The sequence below is a fragment of the Physella acuta genome, unplaced genomic scaffold (assembly GCF_028476545.2).
Source record: "Physella acuta isolate Inbredline_101_S28 unplaced genomic scaffold, ASM2847654v3 ptg002275l, whole genome shotgun sequence".
NCBI lineage: Eukaryota > Metazoa > Mollusca > Gastropoda > Physidae > Physella > Physella acuta.
In genome coordinates this window covers 18082-37445 of record NW_026733774.1, presented here as the reverse complement: position 1 = coordinate 37445, position 19364 = coordinate 18082, and the positions used below count along the sequence as shown (strand labels likewise).

At 34.9% G+C, this 19364-nt stretch overlaps 1 protein-coding gene and 1 non-coding gene across 2 annotated transcripts; both read right to left on the bottom strand.

Moving 5' to 3' along the window:
- Positions 1 to 93: 93 nt before the first annotated feature.
- LOC131932770 (protein phosphatase 1 regulatory subunit 36) lies at positions 94 to 18689 on the bottom strand. Its single transcript, XM_059289684.1, has 17 exons — positions 18618 to 18689; positions 18285 to 18349; positions 17657 to 17731; positions 17041 to 17162; positions 16290 to 16353; positions 15816 to 15914; positions 9594 to 9734; positions 9092 to 9134; positions 8584 to 8666; positions 8317 to 8372; positions 7819 to 7930; positions 6707 to 6736; positions 6444 to 6533; positions 6004 to 6087; positions 4762 to 4863; positions 1432 to 1475; positions 94 to 365 (listed from the first exon to the last, which is right to left on the bottom strand). Exons 1-17 carry the CDS (start codon positions 18645 to 18647, stop codon positions 292 to 294), a joined length of 1314 nt encoding a protein of 437 aa, XP_059145667.1. The 5' UTR covers positions 18648 to 18689; the 3' UTR covers positions 94 to 291.
- Trnav-uac (transfer RNA valine (anticodon UAC)) lies at positions 18173 to 18245 on the bottom strand. The gene has a single exon. It is a non-coding gene; the product is annotated as a tRNA-Val (tRNA).
- Positions 18690 to 19364: the final 675 nt, after the last annotated feature.

Genomic DNA, 19364 nt, shown 5'->3' with positions numbered 1-19364 from the left:
AGAAAGAAATTGAAATATAAGGAACAATTATTTTTATTAAATTAATGAATTTTATACATTAAAAAACAGCAAACATTAAATTAAAAATAACTAATTTGTTCCAAAAAGTATATTTTAAAATGTAGGTAAAATACTTTTTACAAAATATCACAGTACAAAACATAACCATAATAAGTAAAAAATCAAATTTTGGAAAAATCATTTAGCAAGTGATTGACCACTGAAGCATAAGGGTGATGGTTAAAAAACATAGATAAGACGATGAAGTATAAGTAGGCAAGATGTAACATCTTAGGATTCATCATCCGTGAACGCCTCTGTTGTTGCATGAGAAATAGCTGTTTGCTGACGACTAATTCCTCGCTCTGTAAAAAAAAAAAAAAGAAACTGTTTACAGTTTTTTGACTCGGCTGATTTTAATTTTCTTTAAGAAGAGATCCTCCATAGAAAATGGAAATGGATTAGCCACACACCCAGGAAGCCTGTATCTAAACTAATAAGACAAGGGAGACCTGGAGATGCGACCTGGAAGAAGACACCAAGAAAATTGGATATACCGGGTGACGGAGAAACTAGCCTAGGACAGAGACGCCTGGAAAGCTCTTGTCAGCGGCTTATGTCTCAGGAAGGGTGACAGGCAAACCTAACTTTAATCAGCTGCTATTACACAATTCTGTGAGTTTTTATTCTGTAAGAAAATGTTACCTCTACTGATTATACTACTGGTCTCTAACTTCTTCTTCATAATTAATCATAATCTTGGAAAGGAATCCAAAATAATTAAGTATTATGTGTCAACCTGTTATGCTGTTGACTTTCAGTATGCTTTCTTTATGGATTTACTTCCATAGCCTTTGTCCATCCAACAGTGGCGTAACCAGGATTGTCTCAAGGGGGGGGGGTTCCAATTTTTACCAGGGGACAAGCTTTCGATTTGCACCCCCCTCAGACTTTTGATTTGCACCCCCCCCCCCTCAAACTTTCGATTTGCACCCCCCTTGTACTTTATATATATATCGAGGGGTCTATGGGGGGGTTATGACCCCCTAACCCCCCTCCCCCCCCCCCCTTCCTACGCCACTGCCATCCAAGAACAAAGTTGTTTCATTTTGGAGTTTTCTCTCCTAGAAGAGTGGCTGGCCCCAGTTAACGAGCCCCATGAACTCGAGTAAAAAGAAATTCCTATGAAACTCTTCCATGTTCTGAGATAGATTCTGACATACAGTGACATTAGCTTGTACAAGAATAAGATAAAGACACACGAAAACAACACAACAAATTGGCAGTAAGAAAATAAAATAGAATCTTAGCTCCAATTGAATTTTTCAAAACGACAACATGAGCAAATTGTTGATATTGGTCCTTTACATTGTTTTAAAGTGATTATTTAAATCTATCATTATATAAGTTGTATGTATTATTCCTGTTTACCTGAAACTTGGCTTTTTAGTTCTGTTTCCCGTCCTTCAGAACTTCTGGAAAGATGAAATATGCTAGTATAAGTAATATACCTACAAGGGCTACATTAATAGCTCTAGTACATTAATTGGAAATGCCTACTTTAATATATTAATGAGACAATGTGGCCTAGCAGTAGAGAGCTAGACTGCTAACCCAAAAGTCTCGAGTTTGAATCCTGGTTCAAGTCAGTATAATGTCCCTGATTCCACCCAGCTTTGATGGGTACCTAACTCAAGTTAGGGAAAGTAAAGGAATTTGAGCATAGTACTGACCACACTATCACTTCATATGCCAAGGTCTCTGAAGAAACAGATGAACTCAACTTCATCTGTCTTGGGCAGGCACAAACAGAAAAACATGATGAAAATGTAACTTGAAATAGTTTCATGTTTTATCATATGCCTCTCACGGTGCCCTGTCGAAACGGCCCGGGACAAATCGGCCCCGTCAAAACGGCCCCGTTAATTTGACCCCGTCAAATCGACCCCCGACAAAACAACCCAGTCAAAATAGCCCCGTCAAAAGGGCCCCGACTTATTGGCTCCCGTCAAATGGGCTCCCGTCATATTGACTTGCGACATATATGCTCCCGACAAATGGGCTCCCGATATTTAGGCTCCCGACAAATGGACTCCCGACATATTAACCCCTGACAAATAGGCTCAGGACATATTGGCTCCCGACAAAGCGGCTCCCGACATATCGGCTCCTGACATAAGGGCTCAAGACAAATGGGCTCCCGGCAAATTGGCTCACGACATATTGGCTACCGACAAATGGGCTCCCGACATATTGGCTCCCGGCAATTGGGCTCCCGACATATTGGCTTTTGACAAAATGACTCCCGACATATTGGCTCCAGACCAATGAATGGCATGACTACTATTGGCATAAAAGTAACCATTGTTTCCTACCTCCAATACCACTATAACCTCTTTTAAATGCCTGAATGAAATTGTTTTTATGAACCAACATTAATTTACAAACAAATCGAGCCCTTAACAGCTAAATTCCACCAATTCTAAAGTTTTGATAATGTTTAATGGGGTCATACATAAATGACGTCACACTCGTAGGAGGGAGGGGGGTCCGTAATTTTGTGACGATGTGTGATGAGGGGGAGGGGGGGGGGGGGGGGGTTCAGATGTTGCGACGTCACATTTTTGCATTATAAAAAAGCAAGGTTAGAAAACGAATTTTAGACGTTACTTCGCGTTTTAGATAACTGTTTTAATAAATTGTAATAGTTTAGACAAGATTTTGGAAAAATATCGATGTTTAAAAAAAATTCAACTGCAATTTTGAGGGGGGTTATAGGTTGAGGTGTGACGTCATTTTAGGGGGGGGGGGTCTGGCTTTTTGTGACGACGTGTGACGGATGGGAGGGGGGGGAGGTAAAAATCGTCCAAAAAAGCGTGACGTCATTTATGAATGACCCCAATTTACAACAGAAAAGATCTGTTGCTTAAAAGCGAGCACAGAAGTGTAAATGTTTGATATACATGATGTTTACATGATAACAGCATTTTGTATTGATAACCTACAAGCATACTGCAGTTAGGAAGGTACAGCGTGGACCCTTCTCCCCACACACTGAGTTGGAACAGCCTATAACCGACTCATTTATGGATGTCATAGATAGATGACCCCTAAATTAAAACTTATTATATTTTATAATTGATAAACTAATATAAAAATAAGGCCTGACGAATTAGAGATGCATACGTTGTATTACATAAGAGTGTTTGATAAGCTAACTCTAAAGAATATTGATGAAGGGGTCCCACTGGCAGGTGTCATATTCAATGACCGGGAGTCTTAGTCTCTACAGAAACGGCATTGTCAGTGCAGTGGCGTAGCTAGGATTTTTGGGCCCAATGCAAAAATTATCAGTGGGCCAATTCGTCGGCCATTAGGCCAGTGGCGTCGCTAGGTCGGGTGTCACCCGGTGCGGCACTTCGTATTGTCACCCCCCTCCCAGGAAACAAAGCATATGTGTGTGTGTGTGTGTGTGTGTGTCGGCCTACATAGGCCTAAAATTTATATATATGCCACATACTGGTACACGTAAGTGTTTAAGTTTTAATCACTGCAGACTTAATAGTAACGATGTTTATCTACAGTCTGTTTATAATACAGTTATACAGTTGGATGTAGCATTGTTTTCTTTATAGCTTACGTTTACGTCGTGGTGTCAACCCCCCCCCCCCCCCCCCCCTCTTGATATAATTTTCGATTTGTACTTAGAAGACTATTTAACTTTAACTAATGGATCTGGAAAAATGGCATTTCATTCTATAAATTTTGCAATTTTTTGCCTTTGGTGTCACCCCCCCCCCCCAAATGGTGTCACCCGCTGCGGTCTGCACCCCCCCGCCCCGCCTTCGCTACGCCTCTGCGTTAGGCTACAGAGGAGTTAAACGAAGAGATCAACTTCTACTTGCGATGGATATTTTTTTAATATATAAATATTCTGAAGGCAACATTTTGTATTTTATATGTCCTGATTATGTATTTATACTATATTATTATGTTTGCCTACTACTGCTAAAAAGTTTATTTATAGGCTGATTCTCTCAATGTCTTGCACGACAAAGTGATATCGCCTGTAGTGTTATTATAACGATTGGGCTCTGTTTGACCCACAAACACTGAATCCCACTGCCGAAACGGTGGGGGGGGGGGGCTTTTTGGAACTTTTAACCTTTTACTTTTTAAAAATTATTTGTATGTAACAAATATTAAAATTCCATTGTAAAAGTTTTAATTTTTTGTGAGGGAAAAGGGCCCCTATGTGCCTTGGGCCCCTATGCCTTGCTTACGCTAGCTTTACGGTAGCTACGCCACTGTGTCAGTGGTCCTTTTGTCTGGAGCCAAATTGACAGGAGCCTTTTTGTCGTGAGCCAAAATGACGCTAGCCTATTTGTCGGGAGTCGTAATGACGGGGGCCGTTTTGTGGAGAAACTAAATGGCGGGAGCCTATTTATCGGGAGTCGTAATGACGGGGGCCGTTTTGTGGAAAAAATCAAATGACGGGAGCCTATATGTCGGGAGCCAAAATGACGGGAGCCTATTTGTAAGGAGCCTTATTGACTGGAGCCCTTTTGTCGGGAGTCTATATAACGGGAGCCTATTTGTCGGTAGCCTAAATGACGGGAGCCTATATGACGGGGTCCATATGTCGCTGGCCCTTTTGACGGGGCCGATTTGACGGGGTCGTTTTGACGGAACCGTTTTGTCGGGGTCGTTTTGACGGGGCCGTTTTGTCATTGGCCGTTTTGACGCCGCACGGCCTCTCACCCTTTATCTGCATCCTCCACTTCATTCTCCTCATTTTCTGCCCCCAATGGTGACAGAGTCTGTGCGTTGAACAAGTGATAAGGTTCTCCCAGGATGCCAGTCCTACAAGATCAAGCCCAGTTTAAAAGTTGTTTTAAAATTTTGTTCAGCGCTACCATTCAAATCTGGGTTTAAATCAGTGGAACATCCCTGAGTACACCCAGCTCTGATGTTAGGGAAACAAAGGTGGCTGGGCATAGTGCTGACCCCACTATCCCTTTATGTGCGGCTGTCTTTGAATCAGATGAACTCTACTTCATCTGCCCCAAGTGTCTTCGGCACAAATGGGTTTATGAAGAAGAAGATCATTCCAAGAAGATGATCAATTAATAGTGGTAACAGTGCTAGCTTGTGGTTGAATGGCAGAGCGTTTGACTTCTAGCCTGAAGGTCTACAGTTCGGATCTCAGTTTGGGCTAGTGACTGTGGATGTTCCTGAGCCCACCCAGCTCTGATGGGTACCTGACTCAAATTTGGGAAACAAAGGTGGCCTGGCATAGTGTTGATCACATTATACCTTCATATGCCGAGGTCATCGAAACAGATGAACTCTACTTCATCTGCCCTATGTGTCTTCTGCATTAACAGGAAAAGAAGAAGTGCTTGCTGTAATAAAAATACTTGAATAGTAAACCATCTTAAAACAGTACCTAAAGCATTCCAACAGCTGAAATAACATACATTGTTGAAAACATAAATAATAATAATATCCAAAATAATTATTGGCTGGGCTAAATTTAGAAACAAAGTGTAATATACTTGCTGGAATGAAAGAGCATGACACACATACTACTAACTTTTATATTGTACCCTGTAAAATCTATATATATAATTCTCTTCTTCGAGCCGTTAGAAAACAAGCTGCAAACGCTCTCCCTAACTCCCCACCCCTACATGGTTTTAGTGAGCTGTGTTCACTCTAAATGTTTACAAGCAGAGCCAACGATTTTAAACGTAGGGGGGGGGGAGGGGGCGGGAAGGAAGGGGGGGGGTTATGGTCCTTAACGAGCTACTTATAGTGTTTTAAAGAAATATTTTCAGTGTCAGCGTTGGTACTGTCGAATTCACAAATTATGAATTATTGAAAATTAGAAACAACTAAATAGCGGCGTATGTTATGCCGCGGGCCGGCTCGTAAAAAATAATTTGCCAGAAAATATAATCTGACCAGTCCAAATATAGAACCAACGAATAAAATACTTGCTTGAATGTGTTGATGTCCAGTATTAGATCTGAATATTTTTCATCAAAGTTTTCAAACTCATCATTGTCTTTCTTCATACCTGGGCTGTGAATGATACAAACAATGTTCAAATAAACAAAACAAGAAAACTTGAGATAATATCATAAATTAGTAAAATTTTTGGATGAAATGTGTTGGCATGTAGATGTAGATAATAAAAACTCATCTGTAAAAATAATTCATTTATCGGTTTTTAATTTTAGGAAAAATGTTTTGCAAAATCTTTTCTAAAAAAAGTTAAAAATGGTGGTAGCAGGAATTTTCTTCAGAAAGTGTGTTTTTAATACTTGACTGAAAATCTGCATTGCATGGCTAAGTGAAACAGCATTACTTGAAGCTATAGGTTTGTACCCAGAGCCTCTATCTGAGATTGACGCTTAAAATAACAATGCAAAACTCACTTGTCTTTTTGTAGCTGTGGTTTCTTGAATAACCAGGCTGCTTCCTCTTTTGGTGAGGGAATAATTGAGACAATAGCTGGGGATCTTTGACTGAAAGTTGGATTGGATAACATTCAATAGTGTGAATTTTAAGAAGGATTGGATATTATTTTTTATACTGTATTAATTTACATTCTTAGCTGGTATATTTAGTGGGTTTTTTTTTAATTTAAAAGCATTTAATTAAACAAAAAAGGTGTTTCAAAAAACCAAATCAAACTTACTTTACGATAGATTTTATTGCTGGTCTTTTTCTGAAGATGAAACAAAATTACATTTCAATTTTTCAGACTTCAAAATGTATATAAGTGCAGGCCTAAATAAATAAACCAGGAGTGATCTCCCCTAAACTTTCTCGAATATTCTTATATAACTCGGAATATAGACATGATTTTTAATTACTTAACTTTTAAAAATAGAATAGAATCTCGTAGAAAAAAAAAATGCGCACCAAGCGAACACCAAAACAAAATGTGCATAATAGTGCGCAATAGTATTAGTACTTTTTAAATTTACATGCGTTTTTTGAGAAATCGGAAATAGTGTAAATTACTACTTCCCGTCAACGGAAATTACTCAAAATTTGATAGAAGGTAGAGAATTAGATCTTTTACTAAATGTGAAATTTCATTTATCTATCTGAAATAGTACTCAAGTTATAGGCTTTTGAAAAATTCAAAGTAGAATAAGTACCACTTCCGGTTATCGGAAATCGCTCAAAAGTTGATACGTATCTACGATTTTGATAAAATACTTATATATGAAATTTCATCAACCTAGCTGTAACGGTACTCAAGTTATCGTGTTTACACACAGACAGACAGACACACAGACAGACAGACAGACACACAGACATAAGGACAAGATTGCAAATTTATGTTTTTCCGTATCAGTGGGTTGTAAAACGTCGAGATTTGTAAAAATCTCGATTTTTTTTTGCACGATTACAAGACTTTCTCTATACTTCGTATATACGAGAAAGTAAAAATGTAAGTGAATATAAACATCAAATAAAGGGAGATAACAAAAAAATGTCTGATGTATGACAAGTAACCTTTTGCTATAGGACACAACTTAAAATATTTTCCGTTTCAACAAACACTTATTATTGAAGATGAATAACATTTATAAATATAATGACAATTCAAAAAGTAAAACAAAAATCTTTATAAAAAGTAAGATTTAACAATATATCTGTCAACAAAAATCTTTATAAAAAGTAAGATTTAACAATATATCTGTCAACAAAAATCTTTATAAAAAGTAAGATTCAACAATATATCTGTAAGATTTAACAATATATCTGTAAGATTTAACAATATATCTGTCAACTTACGGGTGTAAGCGTCTGTATTCCGCTGGCGTTGGCTTCGGTTCCTCTGGTTTTTGTTTTTCACCTTCCTCATCAACTTTCTTGACTGTTTTTGATGGATCGGTCTCTTTGGGTTCTAAAATAATCAAATTAACAAAACAAAAATAAATACTACAATTAGCTTGTAAAGAGAAGTCACTTGACACATGCTGTATACAATAATTTTACTGTTTTATGAGAAACAGAAAAATATACTATATAGCCTAATCAACAGCTTAAGGGAAGTAATTAGAAAATAGATGTGAAGAATACTTTTATTCATATTCTTCAAACAGCATAAAATATGTTTCATTATTTGAATCCAAACAATACACTTTTAGTGTACAATTTCTAAACTAAAATAAAAATAAAGTGATAGGTTTAAAATAGTATTGCACTGACTCAAAGCTTAGGTTTTAACTTTAAAAAAAAATGCATGGTGAATACTTTTTACTTCCCTTAGACTTAGAAATTTTTTCTTACCTTCAGGTGAATACTTGATACGGATGGCTGGATTAAATGTGTTGGAGCGTAAAATTCTGTGAAAAGTGAGAAAATCAAAGTAGAGGAAGTTTTTTAATATTAAAATATATTTGTATTTAAAATATTTATAAGTTTTAAACAGCCAATTTGATTTTTATTAAGCTAGGATTTTAAAAACTAGATTGATGAATTTTAAATAACATAAAAATGTCAGTTCCGTAATTATTTTTTATTATATTATTAGCTGTTAAAAAAATTATATTTTACCTGCCGATTTCTTTCTTTACAGCATCAAATTCTTTTCTACGAAAATTGATCCACACCACAAAAGTACAGTAGGTATAGAATGTCTGTGGAGAATGTGGAGTGGTAACTTTAACCATATAATGCCTAAATTATTTTTTTTACCTTGACCACAAAATTAACACTCCATTTCCAAATTGTAAAATAACTTCTGCTAAGAATTTGCGATTGGAATTATGACAAAGATTTTGTCATCATTGAAGTTGTAACAACTGAATGTTCAATTTGTTTAGCAAACGCAATACAAAACTTTTGTAATAAAAATGCAACCACAGACTTGTTATTGGGTTCACTTTCACGTTACTTTTTTAAAAATACAAATTCCACTATTTACAACAATTAGTAATGTGTTACATGTGTCTCATGCTTTGGGTTACTTCAGCAATCATTACTAAACAAATTACTAGACCAGTTATGACTCAAAAAAAAAAAATTTGAGTTTTTAAATTTTCCAAGGAAAAAGTAAGCTTACTTCAAACAGGCTGCGATCAGTGTAAGTCTTGGAAACTCTGGACCTGAAAAGGGAAAAAACAAACTGCTATTTAAACATTTTATATACACCATACATATATATACACTAATAAGCAAGTGGAGGGACGGAGTGGCCTATCGGTAGAGAGACTGCTAACTCATAAGTCTCGAGTTTAAATCCAGGTTCAAGTCAGTAGATTGTCTCTGAATCCACCAAGCTCTTATGGGTACCTAACTCATGTTAGGGTAAGTAAAGATGGCTAGGCATAGCGCTGACCACACTATCCCTTCATAAGCCGATGGTCGCAGAAACAAGTGAACTCTACTTCACTTGACCATCAGGTTGTGAAGTGGAACTTTACTAATAAGCTAGAGAGGAAATCTTTTACTGTTAAAATCATTTAAGTACTGGAAATATAACACCATCTCTTGATCACAAACATGAACATGTGATGTTTGGAAAGACTTTAAAAAACACATCAGATTTTACAAGTCACGCTCACCTCCCACATTCCATATGATGCTGCTCTTGTAAGCCTAGTCCCAATACCAGGACACAGTACGCCCTTCCCAACAATTTTTGAGCCACAGTAAGACGGTCACATGCATTCGCATACTCCAACTTTTCTGAAATGCTTGGTTCACTACGTGAAAAAAACAAGCCCAAATTTACTTTAGATAAAATTTAATAAAAATAAATTTCAAAAGTAAATAAAGTAAAGCTGTGGCGTAGCCAGGAATTGGTCATGGGAGGGGTTCAAATATTTTTCCATATGTATAAAATCATTATATATATAGGTATATATATATATATATATATATATATATATATATATATATATATATATATATATATATATATAGGGGTGTGAGTCCATGGAAGGGGTTAATACCCCCCCCCCCCTTTGCCTACGCCACTGAAGTAAAGTAACCCTTAAAGTTACCAGAGATTGTTCAAAAGTTGAGAGAAACTTGTGTATACAATGTACTTTATATATGTGAAATTTTGTCCACTTAAATTAAACGGTACTTAAGTTATCAGCTTTTAAAAAACCAAAAGTAGAGTAAGTACCAGAAGTCGCTCGAAAGTTGATAGAGAACTACAAATTTGGTATAATATTTATAAATGAAAGTTGATAGAGAACTACAAATTTGGTATAATATTTATAAATGAAAGTTGATAGAGAACTACAAATATGATATAATACTTATAAATGAAAAATAATACTTTTATACATTGCATAGAAGTCAAAATCATGCGACTGTAACTTTGCCTAAGATTACATAATTTGCTTTCAATGTGTGTTAATCGCTTAATCTTCATCACCAGCACCTCTAATGTACAAAATCACTATTATGTACACAAAGGATAATATAATGTAAAATGTTTTCTACACTCCTGAAGATATTACTTAAAACTCTTCCTCAATACAATAATATTTTGAATATGTATTTATTAAGTTTACTTAAAGGACAGCTTGAGATGATGAATTTAAAAAAAATATAAATTTGTGTCAGTTACTGCCCATTTTCAACAATAAACACCAAAGGGAGAGAATATAAAATTAATTCCCCAAAGCTTGCATATGTGCATTAGAGTTAAAAGGGAATCATTAATCATTGTTAACTTTTATGAAAAACATTAAGACAAAAAAGTTCTTTTGAAATAATGTGAACAATTTTAAAGGTATGCCAGTTTGAATAAAAAATTACATTCAAAGTTATAAAAGAAAAATGCTAGCTGGATTTAATTTTTCTTTTAATTAAGTTCTGAAAATTTATTTTGACATATTAGTCATAGTGCTTTCATTTTTAGGCTGATAGCTTTCACTTTCAGGCTATAAAAACATTTTTATTAGAAGATTATAATTATGGTTAGTCCAGGGGTCGGCAACCTGCGGCTCACGCATGCGGCTCTTATGATGTCAAGATGCGGCTCTCCAGCTCCTTGCACAAATACTAATAATCTTAATCAAAAAATAAAATACTTGAAATAAAAAAATTGTTAGTGGCTCTTTAAAACCTGGGAAATTTTGAAAATTGTAACTTTTGGCTCTTCCGTTTCAAAAGGTTGCCAACCCCTGGGTTAGTCAGTTCGAAGGACCCTTTAAGGGTGAGATTACTGATCCCTTGAGTGCTCTAATAAAAGCTCTGGGGAAGAGTTGCAGAGTACTAGTAACTTGATGGCTTTAATGTACAGGTGGCTAATCATCCATTTTTGTTTTTTCATCTAGACAACGCGTACCTTGGAGCAATCCTTGGTAGGACGTTCCATCACAACACCATCAAACTTACGATAATCTCGACGAACTATACTCAACTATCAACTCGACTATTTAAATTTCACAACGCCTGATTCTTCGTCTCTCAACAAACTAAAAGCGTCACCCAAATAAAGTTTTATACCAATACATTCTCAACTTGCAATTTCCAACACACGATTACTCAACCCCCATCTACCAACCAACAACAAATCAACTCTTGACCCCTCAAAAACAATTTACTTTCAACTCGATATCCCAAACTCAAGAGATTCAAAACTACCCGACCCTCGATTATTATGATCTCTCCTCATATCATCAAGCTCTATTTGCAACTAAAAGACATAAACTAATCTACAGCTACAAGACCAAAGACAACACACTTTGATATCTTATCTCAATACTTCAGGACAATGATACCACCTCACCAGCCCTCTACAAGCTACATTTCCTAGGATCAAATCTACCATCAACGACAGCTATATAAGAAACCTCAACAACACAAGACCCACTATATCATCACTACAAAACCAACTCAACAACACAGGACCCACTACATCATCACTACAAAACCAACTCAACAACACAGGACCCACTACATCATCACTACAAAACCAACTCAACAACACAGGACCCACTACATCATTACTACAAAACCACCCCAACCACAAAGGACCCACTACATCATCACTACAAAACCAACTCAACAACACAGGACCCACTACATTATCACTACAAAACCAACTCATCAACACAGGACCCACTACATCATCACTACAAAACCAACTCATCAACACAGGACACACTACATCATCACTACAAAACCAACTCATCAACACAGGACCCACTACATCATCACTACAAAACCAACTCATCAACACAGGACCCACTACATCATCACTACAAAAACAACTCAACAACACAGGACCCATTACATCATCACTACAATACCAACACAGAACTCTTTGTTTACACAAAACTACGAACCGAATGTCACCACTTCAAGATTTCAGAACAACCTAAACTACAACTACCAACAAAGATCAACCACTACTTAAAGATTGTTTAAATGCAAAAATGGGCCCAAGAATACAAAGAAAAGAAGCGATCATGTAATGTTTTGTGATGTTATGTTCTTTATAGGAAATGTAAGACAAAACTACACATAGACAAAAGAACAAGAGAAAATTCAGGAAATGAAAATTGTTTCCTTTTAATGTAAAACTGTATGCAATACTGTGTATTTCATGTATTTTAATGTATTAGTTTGCAACCTATCCACACAGCAAGCTCCAAGCTTGAAATTAGTGAACTGTGTGGAAGGAAATAAATTAAACTTTAAAAAAGTATTTAAATCATGTGGAAAAAAAAGAATTGGACATTTTGACATCTGGACACTTAAAAGAAACACACAGTCTTGCAATCTTGTATGTAGGCCTATTTTTATGTGTCAAAACCATAATTTGAGTATTGTTTCAGTTACATGGACGAAATTTAATATTAAATACCATATGTCTGTAGGTTTCTGTCATCTTTCAAGCAATGTTACATCACCAGGAGTTGTAATTATGCTTTTTCCAATTTCTCAAACACGAATGACTTGAGTACCATTACAGTTGGGTGGACAAAATTTTCAAGTATTAGAAGTATTAGATTATATATACCATGTCTCTCAAATTTTGAGCCCTTTTCAGTAATTGAAAGTGGTAGGTCTGAATTACCCTGTTTCTGATTTATCAATAACCCAGAAGTGCCATCCCAAAACTTACTGTTGTGTACGAGAAAGTTTAGGGGAGCTCTCTCTAACTTTATTTTAATTGATTATAACTAAAATTCACAGATAGATATTGGTCAATACCAAAAACTTTGGGATATTTGTTAATACTTGACCTATTGCCTATTGTCCCTATGGGTTGCATTATATAAATAGGCCAACAAAAACATTGTGTATATATATATATATATATATATATATATATATATATATATATATATATATATATATATATATATATATGTATATATATATATATATATATATATATATATATAATCTTCCCAAATCAATTTAATATAACTCTTTTGTGGCATTCAAATTAAAAAAAAACCATAATGACACACTTGCATCATCGCCAATAGCAGCACACCCCCCCCCCCACTAACACCACCCCTGCATACGCCACTGGCTGTAATGGTGATTTAACCAGACATATGTTTTAACAAGGTTCAGTTAGCGAGAACTTAAATTACATTGTACATCATATAACATTACAACGTGATTAACAATGTACATCAAGTGAAAGAATGTAAAAGGTATTCATTAAAAATATATGGTAGGCCCCCCACTATGATCAACATCACAATGTGATTCACAATTTTATGAAAGAACGTAAACTTATACAGTAAAAGTATATGGTAGGCCCTGCTGTGATCATATCATACGAGGGGATAGTTTTACCATCTGCCTTTTTACTTCTCTAATCTATGTCAGGTACTTGTTTGAGCTGGGTGAACTAACAACACACACTAGGCTATTGATTACGAGTTATTAAGTAGGTTGTCCTAAAATTAGATGTGATTTGGTAATGCAGTCAAAGATGACTTGCTAAACTGAGGGAGTAAAAGCCGTGATTTTCATTTACTTTCTCTATGTGAAATCTTTCTGATTCAAAGCAATCATCAAAATAAAATGGTTAAGGGTGATAACTCTTATGATATATGTGACAACTTTCCTGTGAACAAAACCTTTTCTATCGTTTACCATGCTGTGTATTTTGTTCTTGCTGTTGTACAAATAAAAATTTTAAAAATTATTTCTTTAACTAAAGCAAGTGAATATAAGCAACAATTAATGGAAATTGACTTTTACAAAAACGTGTTTGCAAACAATGTAATATAAAACTTACCCAATATATTATAGTTAGGTTCATATAACAAAAAAGTAAAATGAATACAAATTATGTTTTTTTTTTTAAAATAGCATGCATATCATAGCAAGCAATGAAAAAAATCAATATCTAATTTCTACTATATAAGTTCATGTCAAAAACATTCGCAAAGTAACATTAAAATACCTCTTTCTTTCTAATTAATTTAAGCTAATGACATATGACAAAAGAAGTTTAAAAATTTCAAATTATGATTTTAAAACAAGTTAATAAAAAGTCTAGTGACAATTTAAGCGCAATTTCCTTATGTTATCTAAAAATAGCTCTGTCGTAGCGTAAAGCACACATGGGGACAAAACACATGACGTATAATGCTGGGGTGCGTTCAAGCTAGGAAAACGATCGGTTTGTAGGTGTTTATGTAATTTTTTAAAAAATTTTGTGACTGAACGAAAGGATATTTTTGAAAACTTTCTTCGGCAATATTGTTCTAAATTATGGCAGGAATCGATTGGTAAATGTTTCAAGTCGCTAAGTGGTCTGGTTGCCGAGATATGGGCCAAAAACTGCGTTTTTTCTATGTTTTTTTGGCTTTTCCGGGAAATCGAGGAAGGAATTCTGGGAATTTTTTTGGCCCACAATCATCCTCGGAACTTGCTTAACATATTTGCTTTGGAACTAGTCCTCGTTATTGCTTCGTTGAGGAGGAGATACGACTTAAAGCTGCGCACATCCATCCACAAATGACGAGTTAATAATCGCAATTGTCCAGTATGGAAATTGCGCTAAAAAACATGCATGTCTTAGCTAGCACTGAGAAAATTAATTAATTTCTACTTAATGAGAATGTTAAAACATTATTTAACCTCCTCTATATACCTCTATACTGGTATTACACAACATTCAATATAAAGGGTTGATGCTTTGGTGCTGTATAGCAATAAACTATACAGAACGTTTAATGTAAGCTAAGACTTATTTGAATCAATGACTTTCATTTGTCAACCTAAAGCCATGGTGAAAGTTTGTGTGTGAGGTTTACTTTGTTTGTACAGTTGTGTGTGGGTTATTAAGTAATGGGGTTCTGGGGAGTGTGAAGAGAAAAATGCTGTATCAGGTTGTTTATGCAATTCTTTTTCTAACAGCTTCAAAATTGTAAACATTTATTTTAAAATAAATATAAAATGAATATAAGATTGAGACTGTTATACAAGAGAAAAAAAAGGAATAAATTTTAAAAATAGAAAAAGTGATAGTTTTTTGTTTTCAAGAAAAAATTATTTTACATGGGTACCCACTGAACACTTTTCAAGAGTTTCACCCTGTCAATGCCACAAGACTAAGTTGGATCGCAGTTTTTTGGCACAAAAAAATAAAATTATGATGATTCACTTAATACATTGTTAGTCTTTAATTTAATTTGCTAGTAAGCATAAAGAATGTGTTGTTTATATCACCACCAGTAAGATAGTTATTCGTTTTGGGTGGTGGTGGTGGGGGGTTGATTATTGATTTACATACAACAATGTTGTGGGTACCAATGTGTTTTTTTTTTTTTTTGCTGTCAAAGACTTACATGTACATTGGGTTCTTCTTGTTCTCCAGTGTCATCTTGTGAAAGTAACAGTTGAAATAGCTCAGCAGGTACAGAAGAAAGAAATCAAACTGATCTTGGCTGAAGAAAAACAGAGTCTGTGTCAGATAAAACATTTAACACAAATAAAAAAAATTAAAAGTTAAAGTTAACACTTTTCGAACCTGGCGCACCATGGGGCAAATGAAGTAGAGTTCACCTGTTTCTGTGACTTCGGAATATGAAGATCATGTGGTCAGCACTATAACCAGCCGCCTTTGCTTTACCTAACATGACTTAGGCACCCATCAGAGCTGGGTGGACTCAGGGAGATTCTACTGATTTGAACCTGGATTTGAACTTGAGACATTTGGGTTAGCAGTCTAGTGCACTACCGCTTGGTCATGCTGTCCCATAATAAAAAGAAGAATCTGATTATTTTTTTTTAAGGAACAATAATAGTAAGAGTAAACAAACCTGATTAGGTCAGTAAACTGATGAGGAATGGAATCAACCTCAGACATTCTTTCCAATGAAACACCTAACAAAACATAAGTTTTTTCTCATGTTAGGGTAAGTAGTGATACAGGGAAGAGAAAATAAAGGAGGCTAAGATCAAAGATGAAAGAGTTGATGGAGGGTGGCTTATGGTTCCAACAGGCAGAAGTTATAACAAGGTACTGGACAAATTGGCACCATTTTGCTTATGGGTTCTAAGAGATGATGATACAATGACAAGAAAAAGACTGATTTTACAAAAAGTATACATGTACTTTTCCCTTCAAACATTCACAAGATAGATAGGGGAACCTATTTTTATGTTAAAAAAAACAACTTCAGTAGCAGAAGAGATAATATGGGGTATAAATATGTGTCATTTTATCTCGGCAGCTTTATATGAAATAAATGAATATTTAATATATGAGAATTTTATTTTTTTAGTGATCACAAAAATATCTAGGATGGCTGTATAGATTGATCACAAACATTTCACATTTTTAAATTAAATCTACACCAACCAAAATAGTTAATAAAAAAAAATACATCTGGGAACTTTATGCATCTTCAGAAAAAGAAAATATTCTATACCTATACTGGTCCCAGCATAGACAATAGAGTCATGAAAAACAGAAGAAAAAACTTAAATCGTGATACAATGATGAAGATACTAAACCCACTGTTATTTGTGTAATTAAAATTATGTAAAATAAAATTCCAAACTGCTAACTTTTGATATCCTTCAATGTTACATGTGAATGTTGGGTTGGATCTTTTTTACCAGTCCGTTTGAAGCTTTGGGTGTTGAGGACAGATGCTGCACCTCGTACTCTCTGTAGACCTGAAGCTGCCCTATAGAAATAATAGATAGGACCTTCAGTCAGAAGAAAAACACAGTATAATGTTGCTTTTAACATGGGATTATGTATTCATTTCAGCTGCCTATGGTGAATATTAAATATAAAGTGATTAGACAAAGTACCTAACACATCAGTTTTTGGCACAAAAAAAAGTAAAAGAAATGAAAACTGTGTCATGGTAATTTGCAGCTGTAAGATTTTTGTCGCTTTATGTTTACCGTTTAAAAATATTATATGTCATGAAAACTACAATTTTACATTATTAAAAATGGTTGAATTTTTTCTTAAAAACATCGATATTTTTCCAAAATCTTGTCTGAACATAGCTTTTTTTTTAATAATGCAGAAGTGTAACGTCACACCATCTGAACCCCCCCCCCCCCCCCCATCCCTCATCACAAAGTTACAGGACCCCTATGAGTGTGACGTCATTTATGGACGACCCTTTAGTCTATCTACCAATACAGTTAATTCCAGAAAAATCACCTGTCTGATCTTCCTTTAGCATCATGCCCTTTTGCTCTTCTTTTCTTCTCATGTTTGTCAGCATTGGGATTATTGCTGCGTAAGAATAATGTTAAAAATACTTAAAACACAACAGGCCTAGTTAAAATAATATTAGTAAGCATACAGAAAACAAACATCTAATGTTGTATCCTAAGCTAAATCATATTTTTACTTTTTATCTTTAGCCTAATTCAAGAACTTTTTTTTATTAACCCAAAACTTTAGATGGACAAAATGTTCCTTAACAATGATAGCAAAGACAAAATTCTTTTTTATTGTGTTATCAGGTTGAATAAAAATAGTGTTATATAGAAAAAACAGTAGGAAAATAATGTAATATATATTACAAAAATGCAGTCATTAAAAGACAAAATTATAGTAACATCAAAACATGTGCTTTAATATATGTGAATCTAAGTTTAATTAAATGAATCATTAATACATGGAGGCATGAAGGAACTGGGAGTGAAGAAAATCAGAAGCAAAAATACAACGAGGTTCTGGCGAGGTTCGAACTCGCGACCTTCTGCGTGTAAAGCAGACGTGATAACCACTACACCACAGAACCCGTTGAGTGCACTGCAAACTACAAATTAATATTGCTAACCTGACAAATTCCAAACTAGGATGCTCTGGGTCGTCTTTCCATACCCATTTCCCTGACAATGGTAACTAAAATAAACGTATAATAATCTTGCAACATAAAGTATATAAGATCTAGAAATATAGATCTAGATCAGAAATTTAAAAAACGAGACGATAAATTTTAAAGTTTACGAATAAATTTACTAGAAAGGATAATAAAATGTATAGAGTATAGATCCAGTAATAACTGTCTAGTAGAGTTTACGCAGTTATCATTCAAATAGAATTACATGAGATTATAATAATAGTCAAAAAGAAAATCTTAGTATTATATTACAACCAAGAGTTTACTTACTCCATCGAAAGCACTCGCTACTTTGGCCATTATTTTAAGTAGGTCATCTTTATGGCGACTATAACAACAAGAGAAAGCCACTCATTGTAACCAATCGCTGAAGAGTTAACGGTCCTTGTTTGATTTACGGAAGAAAATTGAAATTGTAGAATACAGTGAATATATATGGTGGTGGGGTACACGGAAATATTCATACATGTATTAAAGTAATGAGTATGAAATACTAATAGACAATGTAAATTTAGTTGAAACAACTTGCAACTTAAAAAAAAAACCAAGTTACGTTTTTAAAACAATTTTACCTTCGCATGCTCCATCGACAGAAAAAAATCCATGTCACTACTCTTTAATATGACGCCATACACCAGCCTACATACTCCTTTCAAAGCTGCAGTTTCATTGATAACTTTTTAAAATGCAAAAGTTGATAGTAACAGGTCCCCTCCCATAAAAGGACGTGAATGAATATGTGCCTAACTATGCAATCGACTCAACAGGAAAATGCATTGTTTTCTCAGAAAAAGTTTTTAATATTGTGTCACCCCTTTGATGGATGAGGTATTGCACTAGTTTTTTTCCCTGTCTATAAATTGACAATTATTTCAGATCCCTTTTCTGTGAGATTGTATCAAACTGTGCACATTAAATAATTATGTATCTCTGTATTATAGTCCATCAGGAACGGCGTGACCAATCGGTAGAGCGCTAGACTACTAACCAGAAAAATGCTTGAGTTCAAGTCGGTAG